The sequence below is a fragment of the Arachis hypogaea genome, chromosome 14 (genome assembly GCF_003086295.3).
Source record: "Arachis hypogaea cultivar Tifrunner chromosome 14, arahy.Tifrunner.gnm2.J5K5, whole genome shotgun sequence".
Lineage (NCBI taxonomy): Eukaryota > Viridiplantae > Streptophyta > Magnoliopsida > Fabales > Fabaceae > Arachis > Arachis hypogaea.
The window spans coordinates 141837399-141848677 of NC_092049.1; the positions used below are offsets into that span (position 1 = coordinate 141837399).

Sequence of the window (11279 nt, forward strand, 5' to 3'; positions counted from 1 at the left end):
ATAACGATGAAACCAGTTACATGACCCAGGAGACTTCGGTTTTGAACATTATGGTAGCCTTATGTATTGGAATTATTATTGTGGTCCATAAAACATAGGTCAGTGGTAACTCCGCACAATTAATTATTTACCAATATAAACATAGATGCCTAAAAGATAGTTTATTTTGAAACATCTGCCAAATGTAACATATGAATTTGAAGCATCTAGGAAAAATATTATCTTTCATTCAATCAATATAACAATCTACGAAGTTACAATGTCAAAGACATGACATCACAATAATAATTTGGTGTAAAGGCTATTAAGTGTTACAGCTTTTTCCTTTTTCATTTGTGTCGTGTGTGTATGTGTGTGTGTGTGTATGTGTTTGTGTGAGGGGGGAAGGGGACAATGAAGGAAGGAAAGGAACCATGATGGGGATGGAACTCTGAAATCAGTTCAAGCACACAGGGCAAATAAAGTAAAATGGTAAAAATCCTAACAAGTCACTGGATATTGCCAACTTTCAACTAATCCTAAATCCTTACCATGACTATCCGTATAATCTACTCACCAAATCCTAACAAGTCACTGGATATTGCCAACTCGCCACTCCAATTCACTTCTCTGTACAATATCAACACACGCTCAATATTCAACCTAGTGCATTGTGTTGTCAGAATCCAGAACTGCTTAAAACTCTGAAAAATTCAACGTATGAACCAAAAATCATCTACATTTTGAGGTCTTCCTCTTAGAAATGCAAAACTGCTCCCTTGAAGTTTCCACAAGCAAATATGTTTGATCATATCAACCACATCCAGTTATTCGGTTACTAAACCAGAAGTCAATCAAGTTCAATACTAATACCCCTTTCTTTTGCTGCTTCCACAACATCATTTGCTACTCCAATGGTCTTGTTTAGCTTATAGAAACATTTCCACAACTCAATAGAATATGGATAGACTGAGAGCGCCCTTCCAAAAAATCTTTGAGAGACTGCCTCAATGCCCACGGGATTCTGTAAGAAACCCCCAGCTTTGACCCAAACATATTCTGGTGGTATTGGGACGGAACTCAAAATTGCATTTACAAGGTTCGAACAAGCCCAAAACCACAGACTGGCTGAACTTACATCAGAATTATTGTGACTGTTGCTTAATAGCTTGCAGACAATAATTGCTAATTGAAAGTTGGATGGAACTACCTCCATAATGGCTTCAACAAAATCAACCAGGTATTTTGGGTCACTGACCATTCGGGGTAAATGAGATGAACCAAACCACGATTGAGCAATAAAATTTAGCAGAGCGCAATCAAATGAAACTGGAGTTAGTATATTGTTTATTAGATGCTGCACTCTTGGCTTCTTGATGCTGTCAAAAAATTTCCTTGTTAACACTTTAGGGACTAGAAGTGCCTGAGTCGAAGGATCCATATAAACCTCTAAAATCTTCTTTATAGCATCATTAGGACCATCCTCCTTTAAGCTCAATGCATCACAAAGCAGAAACATCACATGTTTTCTCATGCTGTGTTCTAGGCCTCCAAAAGCCGCAATATTCTTAGCTTTATCAACTGCTAGGCATGCTTCTGTCGCATCATTCTGAAAAAAATAATAGAGTGACAGATTAAGAAATCCAAACATCATATCCATACTTTTGTGATCAGAAATCAATGTATCTGAAGCAGGTTTTGAATTCAATCCCAAAGAGCCACAAGAATTGCCATGACTGCTGGCATCCGTTTCTCCATTTGAGAGTTCCTGAACTTTCCAGACAGAGTGGAACCAACGGGATATAATTTCTTTTGCAAAATCAATTCTTTGATTTTGGAGAGCATTTTCAACATACTGATTCCAGATGCAACTGATTCCAGGAACTTCATTTGGCCATATGCTAATGGCTTCCTCAAAACCTGTGAAATTGGCAACATTGCTCTCCTGTTTCTGTATACGAGCCAATAGCAGAACCAGTTCTATGCAGGAAGGGTACAACTTCATGTATTTATCAAACAAATCTCTTGAGGATTCAAGGTTATCAAGTGCAACCATACATCTAATATGATTAAGAGCAAAAAGTTGAGCAGCCCTGAGATTAGCATCACTTTTGACTGATTCACTACAGAGATGGGAATCAACGGACTCAACAGCAGTTTCCACAAGTTTAATAGCCATCTCCTTATCATCTTCAGATAAACGGATAAAGGGCCATTCAATATCAAGGAGATCCTTCTCACATTCGAACTTCAGTACTACAGCATCAGGCAGTTTCCTGTAAATAACTAAGTAAACACAACAAACCCAGAATACACATTTGTCAGAAATTGTTAAACAATTGAGTATATCTGAGAGTGACAGATGATTAGGCTCATCAGATTTAGTTGTAGTAGGGATTATTCCATAACTTCTGTGAATGGCTTTCTCAATATTTCCTGACATGCATAAGCAATCCAACATTTGCAAAAACAGGTCTAAGATGCATGCACTTTCATGTGCTCTATCCTCCACAGCAGCAGAAGCATGCTGACAGAGCTCTGACAGAGCAGCATCATAGGCAGCAAGCCGATCATCAAGCTTCCTCTGACTGTTAATGTACATGAGCCATAGTACATAACATCCTTCACAGTGTTTGACCTGAAAAAATCATTTGGAGTGTTTCCCCGGAAAGCACATATCAGTTCTCAAAAGGAACGTTTATAATAACACACTAACTAAAAGTCTAAAACTTAAAAAAAGAATTCAGAGAATGATTAACAAAGAACAAAAAAGGCTTCATCTTTACATATAAAATAAAGGAACAAGCAGTGCTTTGAATTCTATCTTATCTGCATGGACAAGGGCACAAAGAAAAACACAAGGACCAATTTCCGACGAGTATGTTTGTCTTAAGAATGGTGATTTATTTGACCAAGACTAGAACAAATAGCATCCGAACTAACTGGATAGCATTTCACTTAATCTATATTCCCTCTCAAACATTTAACAAGTTAAGAGATTAGCAAGCTGTCTCTGTGATAGTTATAAGTATTCTAGGGTTAGTATTGAGTGAAACTTGTTCCGAATAATAATAAGTTGGGAAGATTAGTAACCTACAAACACAAAGTAAATTTAAGTTACAACAATGCTATTGCTTCAGCTTCTGGTATCAGGATTCAGTAGCCAAGACTCAGATCGATAAATAAACAAGGTTATCACTACATTTTTTTAGTTGACCACTGATGGTAACTTCTAGGGTCTCTCTACATCCTGTAATATACATACACCCCATTCAGCATATCAGAGAAGGAATCATTCCCAGAAAATACTCCACATTGAAGTAGGAGAAAAGGAAAACATACCGCATAGAAGAACATGTCATTCTTTTCATCTGGGTTGAAATTTCCATAGTAAATGAGCAGATAAACAATCCACAGAACCAAAGATTTTGGATCAGTTTCCAGCGCTTTTGATAGTATAGACAGAGCCTAAAAAGACCAAAATTTGAGATAAATAGAAAGGAAAATAATGAGTGTATTTCAATTGTTGACAAGGAATGACATCTAATATATACCTTTCTTACACCATGCAATTTATTAGTTTCCTGGTTTAGAATAAGAGCAGCCATCTCAACAGCTTGTTCACTATCAGCCATGGCCTGCTTAATTTGATTCTAATTTTATAACAAATGGAAGAAGTTAGCATGAATAAAGGAATTCAAACATTGCACCATATTATATAGGTTAAATGGAGAATCAAAAGCAAGTTTAATTCACTGGCTGGCACACTACCAATTTTAATGTATTCACCAATTGAACTAGCGGTTTAAAGTTGAGTAATGCAACTTGAAACTCTTCAACAAGTTCATTCAGTTACAAAAACAAGCACGTGCATCATAATATATGTGTATGTAGTGATATAACTATGAACAAGTACATGATATAAGAAAACAGTTATTTATACATAAAAACAGTGGATACCATTAGAAGAATCAAAATTATGATCACATAAAAGAATTTCCATGTAACACATGTGAGACAAAGAATTCGAGAAATAAGATGATAAGAAATTGTTCTGGCATGCACATTGCAGGCTAATAGCCATTGAAATTTCCCAACACTAACATAAGTTCTTTAAATATTGTAGATTATAGATTTCTGAGAAATAAAATAAAAATAGGAAATCAACTATAAAATTAGAGTTATGGATTCTTTAAAGTAGTTTCTAGAAGAAAAAAAAGAATAGTAACTATAAAATTGATCCGTTGTTCATATCAGAATGGAAGTGATGAGGTTAGACTGAAAACATGAAGACATCAGATTTGGAAACTAGTAAAAGAGATATACTATTGGAGAATGCAAATAAATTTGGGAATAAATGTACATTTATGTCTCTACGAAGACAAGAAATTTATTTTCTTTAAAAAGAAAGGGACAAAAAGGTAACAAACCCGGGCTCCAGTTCTCCACTGAAAAGATGATAAATAGTTGTTCCAAGGGTCATGGACCTCTATTCGTTCATCACCACCATGCAATAATGGAGCATCAGCAGGTATACCATTCCGTAGCATATTCGAAGTAGCCAAAGTAAAACTGAAATGCTTCTGCCAGTATTGGGAACTTCTATGCGCCATAACAGCTTTATAGGCAAATTGATCTGCTTTCAGAACATCTAAGCCAACAAGATAAGTTGGCAGGACTGTAGCTTTGTGACCATTTGGAACTTTTGTCACACCATTACAGTTTTGTTGATGCAATGGTAATCTACCTTCAGGTCAGTACAACTTCAAAATATTAGTCTCATGAAGTATCTATATTAGCACACATCTAATTATATACTGAAAAAACCTAATTTCCCATGGAATTTTTATTTAATTTATTTATTTTTTTTGAAAAACAGCTCTAGGTTTCAATGCTTAATCCTGGGAATACGTCTAGAAAAATATACATAGTCTACCCCAAGTCCCCAACACCCCGTCCACTTTTTGAAAATGATTTATTGAATCCTCAAACCAGACTAACCCCAATCAAAGTTTTGATGTACTTATATTAAAGGTAAAACTACAATTTTACTAATAAGTACCAATTTTTACAAAATCAATTTCAGCAGGGGTATATAACACACATCAATCTTCCCACTGATATTTCCAGAAAACTCCCTTACATAGTAAACTACATCTTATATTGTCAACAATTTTCATACCTGGATTATTGGAATTAATGTGTTGCTCCTGATGAAGGTTTCCATCATCATAGTCCTTAACATGCTGCCAAGGACACTCGTCATTGTTGCATTTTCCACGAAGTTCATACATGCAAAGTGGCCAAAATGGATCAACTGCAGAACTGCAGCTATAAGAGCTTTCTTCTGAGAGTAAATTCCCAACAGTGACAGGCACTGAGACTTCTAACAAATTGCTCCACTTCATTTCATCATAACCGAGGCATGTAATACGCCTATTTTCACTATCATTAGTGTGAATAAAATCATTTTTGTTCTGGAATTGATTAGGATAGAATGGAGATATTTCTCTCAGCTCACGAAATGCACTCCTAAAAATCAAAGGTGGGAAGGTCATATCATTTGTTGAATGGTGGCCTTGACAAGGCATATGTCCTTGACCTCCTGAACCACCACTACCATTTGACTCCAAAGAATTTCCACCGCTGTTTTGCTCACTTTGAATCTCAGTGGAATCCAGATGGATACTCCTTTCTTGCCTCTCAATGCCTAATGATGTTGAACAAAATAATGAGGAATGGAAGTGATAAACTTCCACGATTTCATCAATACATGATAAAACGGAATCAATATTAAGCCACAATTTCTCATGGTTGCAGTAAACTGAATTCAAAATAATTAGTCAATATGTATGCATGCCAAGAGCTCGCTACACTGCAAATGATGTCTGCCTAAGTTACACTATTGAAACACAAGAAGCAGAGGGGAAAGGCATAGGCAAAAGTTTGAGTACATGGACTATACAGTCACCTAAACTACATTATTTTTTATCCAGATTCAACATCAGCATTATCAAACTAATAATCAAAATGAAAAGCAAACACAGTAGCATACAGAATCCAAAACAAAAAAAGTACCTTGGAGATCATTATCATCCACCCCAGATTGTACTACAACACCATGATGTTCTTGATTTCTCTGGCTTCCAACCTCATTTTCAGGCCCATGTTCAGCAGCTGCCACTGTGTTGTTAGATGGAATGCTAGTCTTCATACCTTTAGTCCCTAAACGTGCAAATAATTGAGACCTCAATGTTGCTTCGAGAAGCAAAGAATCCTGAGGACAATCAGTAGAAAAGTTTGCATTTGATGTAGTATCTATGTCCATCAATTTGCCATTAGAGTCCTGTTCTTTATTATATTCAGCATCAAGATTACTTGACACATTTCCAGCTGGTGAAATCTCTCCATTTTCATTACCAGATGTGTCCAATTCATCAGAAGGAGAATAAATTCCATTTTCGGCATTATTACCCATTTGAGGTAAAGGCTCTGACGTACTAGCATCTGGTTCACCACAAGGTTCAGGTCCTAAATTTGCTCCTGCCACAAGGTTCATACCTTGAATATTAGAGTCAAAACTTGGATTATTATTATCATTATATTCAGCAGGCCTCTGACAGCTTGATGTGGGTATTTCATATCCATGCCTGGTTAAGTAATCTGGCCCTGAATCCAGATCCTGGTGTTGCCCTGAAGACCAAGAGAAGCTGGGATTATTTAAAATTAAAGATCGTAGATTAGCTGAACACAATTCCCTTTTACGGTAAAGATTGGTGCATCGAGCATTAGCCTCAAGCAAAGCTCTTTGAGCTTTAAGATAAATTTTAAGTGCATTTCTTTCTTCAATTTCACATTTGTGCCGATGTTCCTGTGCTTCCTCCAATTCTTTATCTATCAATTCTTCCATTCCAAAAATTGAATCTAAATCCATGTTGTTATGCTCAGAGACATGTGCATTATCCTTGTGGCTCAAAAGAGATGCACCGCTTGGGGCTACCTAAATAAGGGATGTGGAGGGAGTAATGAGATTAATACCATGTATAACAAATTATAACTCATGGCTAGTAAATAAACACAGAAAAACACAGGAATGATTTCCAATTAAGTCACCGTTCAGCAAGTAAAAAGCAAATGTTTTGCATGGGGAATTAACTTACTAAATTCTTTGGCATGCTATTGGAGTTCATATTTTCTGGCACTGCACTCTGGTTGGGAGCAATACAAGGGTCAATAGGCCTAATACTCTTTTCAATCTGATTGACACCATAACTAACATCACCTACAAGATATAACCAGACCATGAGAGATTAGACATTTTACTGATTCATGCTTCGACTTGGTCACTATCAAGTCACCAGCTTCATCATGCTTAGACATTCATTAACTTGAAGTCCTGTAAAATTAGACAATTGTTTTACACGTTCCACATTCTTATGATATTTAAATATACATATGCAGCTGCACCTTCAAGCAGACTTGCATGAACTTATTATCAGGGGGAAAAATGGGAAAAGAAAACAGCCTATGAAAGAAGGCAATGATTTGTTTAGTCCATAAATAAATAAAGAAAAATTGGGAAGAACTTTCCAATGTAAGAGCTTTACAAATTGGTTTGGGTGAAAATAACAGGTATAAACTTTATTTTCCAAAATAATACAGAAAGTTTCTAAGCTAACTTGTAGACAAAAAAATGTATGAGTTGCACTTAACATAAAAGCATAATATTTTACCTTCTCTTGGTCTAAAAGGCATATTATGTAAGGAATTATCAGTATGTTTGTCAGGTTGCTTCTCTGATGTCACTATTGTTGGCTTTCCTCTACATAATGGAATTTCATTTTGACTATGACCAACATGGTGTCTCTCCTGATGATAACAATTTTGCCGTGCAGAATCTTTGGATGGTAATATGGATTTTGAAACAGGAACTTCTTGCTGACTACCAACAGCCGATGTGCCAAGTTTCAAGCGTTTCCTATCCGGTTCCCTTGGCTCCAAAGCCTCTGAGGAAGGTGGAGTATATTTTCTAGCTATGTCATTCTTCAGATTTGATACATTATGATCCCTACCTACAATTGAAGCAGCTTCCTTAGTTTGTAGGGCTGCCTTCAACCTAAGTTCACTTTCACGGAGTGCAATTTGATGCCGCAAATCCTGGAGTTTACTGTCATTTGATACCACTCCTTGATCACGTACATGCTCTCGAATCATTACATTTTTATTCACAGGCTTGAAGTATTTAGTCCGTGATCCCTGTCCCAGTGGCATGGATCCAACACCTTTAGAAATGGAACCGCGGTTTTTGGTCATTGGTAATATAAATGTGTGATTAGAAGAGAATCTCTTGGGCATTGCCTTCTGCACACCTCTACCATTTTGCTGTAACTGTAATTTGTTTGATTTCACCAAGGATGAGCTTGGACGCTTTACATGGCTATCCAACTTGGTAGCATTACCTTTAGTGTCAAGGTCACTACCACTGTCATCATCAGAAAAGCTTATCACGAGATTTTTATCATTGCCTACAGGACCGGTCCATGGAGGAGATTTGGGGGGTAATTGATTCTTTACCAAGCTCTTCTGTGAAGTTGATTGTTTGTTTGTCTGTAATAGTAGATTGTTGGAGCCTGTAACAGTATTGCCACAAAAAGCTTACCAGTCAGATTAAACATACCAGTATAAAATGCCTATTAATAGATACATAATCAAGTTCAGACAAAATGAAAATCAAATATCCTTCGTATTAAAGCACCAAGACATAAAAAAGAAGTCTCATATTCAAGAAATATTATGCCCAAGGTGAAGTTAGTACCGACTAAATTATTAAAGAGATAATCAAGTCAGTACTTTTACTATAAATAATCTGTGGATAAATCACATAGCAATGCAAAGTTCAAAGATGGTGCTGGAAGAGGGATGCTCAATAGGAGATATTGCCACCCAAAGGAAACAAAAGGTAATCACTTCAGTACTCCTTAAACTAGCAGTTTGCAAAGAGTAATATAACTTACCACCCTGAACGCCCTGGATACTCTTTTGCACCAATGGAGCTGCGCCAGACTCTCTGGCAGAGGCAGTTTTAATGGCAGGGATGGTTTGTGCAACAATGGTGGACTGAACAGTACTGGTAGTTTGAGCAGTACGGATAGTTTGAACATCAGGGATGGACTGAACAACAGAGCTTTCATGAATGGACTGAACAACAGAGCTCTCATAAGTTGACTGAACAACAGAGCTCTCATGAATGGACTGAACAACAGAGCTATCGGGGATGGGTAGAACAGCAGCAGTATCACGGTTTTCCTGGTAGACAAAAATTTCCCATTAAAAAAATACATAACCAACAACAAAATCAACAAACCGAAAAAGGAAAAATGAACAACACATTTAATACGCTCTTCCATGACCAATTTCTGCTATTTTGGCAGCAAAAGAAGACAAAAACAAAAATTACAAAATAATTCAGCAGTACTCACATAGAGAAGCTATTCAAAACCGATAGTTTCTCTCCTCAATCTCTCAGATCTAGTGCAACCACATAAACTCACGAAGCTAAACTAACAAAGCTAGCTAGCATTAACGGTTGAATTCTACTACCGGAATAGAACTAGAAAACACATCCAAAACCGAATAACTATACAAATTCTCCTAAACTAACCACACTGAACAAAAGAACGATGCAGCAGCAGAAGATCGAAAGAGAAAAACGCGAGTCAACGAATGCAAGTCAGAACAGGAAAACGACAAAAACAAACAAAAAATCGCGTAACGATAAGAACGAAACCGGAAATAAATAAACAAACCAATAGCTAGGGTTTTTGGCAAAGAATTACGTCATCGTCGTCGGAAGAAAATAGCTCGCCTTCTTCTCTGACTCTGTGAGAAGAAACGGTGGCGTTGGGAGGGGGTTCGGGAGGAGGCTGGGAGGGCGCGGAGGTTGTGGTGGTGGTGGTGGTGGTGGTGGTGGCTGCGAGCTGAAGAGTGGTGTGTTCCATGGTGAATTGGTTTCTCTCTCTCTAGAAAGGTGTTTTCTCTCTCTAACAGTCTGAAAGCGGTTACCATGGGAGAGAAGCAAAAACGTGGACGAAATGGAAAGAAAGCGAGGGGACACGCTAAGAATTAAAAATGAACCGAGTCGCGGGCGCCACTCCACTCTTTTCAATCGCCAGCTAATTATTTTTACCTTTTTAACAATTTTCCCTTATATAAATAATCACATTGTTTTTCTTAAAAAAATAATAAAGTAAACTCAACCTTTTTTTTTTTACCAAAGAAGACTTGGACCCTGAACCGCAATCTCTTAATTGAGTATAGAAAGACTATGTTATTTAAGCTATTACTCATTGGCAACAATGTAAACTCAACTTGTACTTATGGAATTAAAGCAAATTTATAAATTAAAACTTATATTTTACGAATAAAAATTTAGTTTAATTTTGTATGAATAATTTTATCAGTATTTTCATTTTTTGTAAATAAATATAAAGGCTCGTCTCTTTTATTTACTTCTTCATTTTTAACTTTAGAAAAAAAAAATAGACAATGATATACATTAAAGTAAAAAACTTAAAAAGTACCTCTGGTATTGTACGTTTAATTTTTATGTATTTCTTAATTAATTAATTTTAAAAATTTTATTTTATATAAATAAAATTATCAATAAAGACATTTGTATAATGTCATCTGACAAAATTATAATTTTACTCTATTTTTATAATACCACTTTATACATTTTTTTTACATTGCATATTATATGAGTTATAAAAGAATAAAAAAAATGACAATATTTATTTTCTTATATTTAATATAATATATATATAATATATACCTCTTTCTTAACGATAACAACACTATTTTATCGATAAATAAATACGACTAACAATTTTTATTCTTTAATAATAAAATTATACATTCAAGTCATTTAATCAACAGAGTTTAACTAAATTGGTATAACTTAATTTACAGAAAATGGATCCTCTTCAATTTTTTTTAACACTTGATAAAATAAAATGTCATTTCTTATTTTTGATTCTATAAGTGGAACCAAAAATAAATAAGAGAGAGAGTAATGAATGGTTAGATTAAACACTGGACATTATCCAATTTTTTTTTCACTCGAGAGGATCCACTCCTTTAATTTACGTTCACGTGCCACTATACCTGTCTTTTCTTTGAGCGCACGTTCTATACTCCTGTCCTTGTTGTTGTTGCTTCTTATTCTTCTTCTTTATCCCTGTCGCGCACATTCTCCTCCTCCTTCTACGTCATCTTTAGTCGTTGTTACTACCACCACCCAT

General features: G+C 35.9%; 1 protein-coding gene across 2 annotated transcripts; it reads right to left on the bottom strand.

Annotated features, from left to right (window-relative positions):
• Positions 1-207: 207 nt before the first annotated feature.
• LOC140172864 (uncharacterized) lies at positions 208-10160 on the bottom strand. 2 transcript variants are annotated; one of them, XM_072215635.1, is made up of 10 exons: positions 9816-10160; positions 8994-9285; positions 7713-8609; positions 7140-7261; positions 6058-6979; positions 5162-5689; positions 4410-4726; positions 3534-3632; positions 3322-3447; positions 208-2617 (listed from the first exon to the last, which is right to left on the bottom strand). In XM_072215635.1, the coding sequence occupies exons 1-10, from the start codon at positions 9975-9977 to the stop codon at positions 830-832; spliced, it is 5253 nt and encodes a 1750-aa protein (XP_072071736.1). In that variant the 5' UTR covers positions 9978-10160; the 3' UTR covers positions 208-829. The 2 variants fall into 2 exon arrangements, with proteins under 2 accessions (XP_072071736.1, XP_072071737.1); XM_072215636.1 differs by having other exon boundaries at positions 9786-10133.
• Between the last annotated feature and the right edge of the window lie 1119 nt (positions 10161-11279).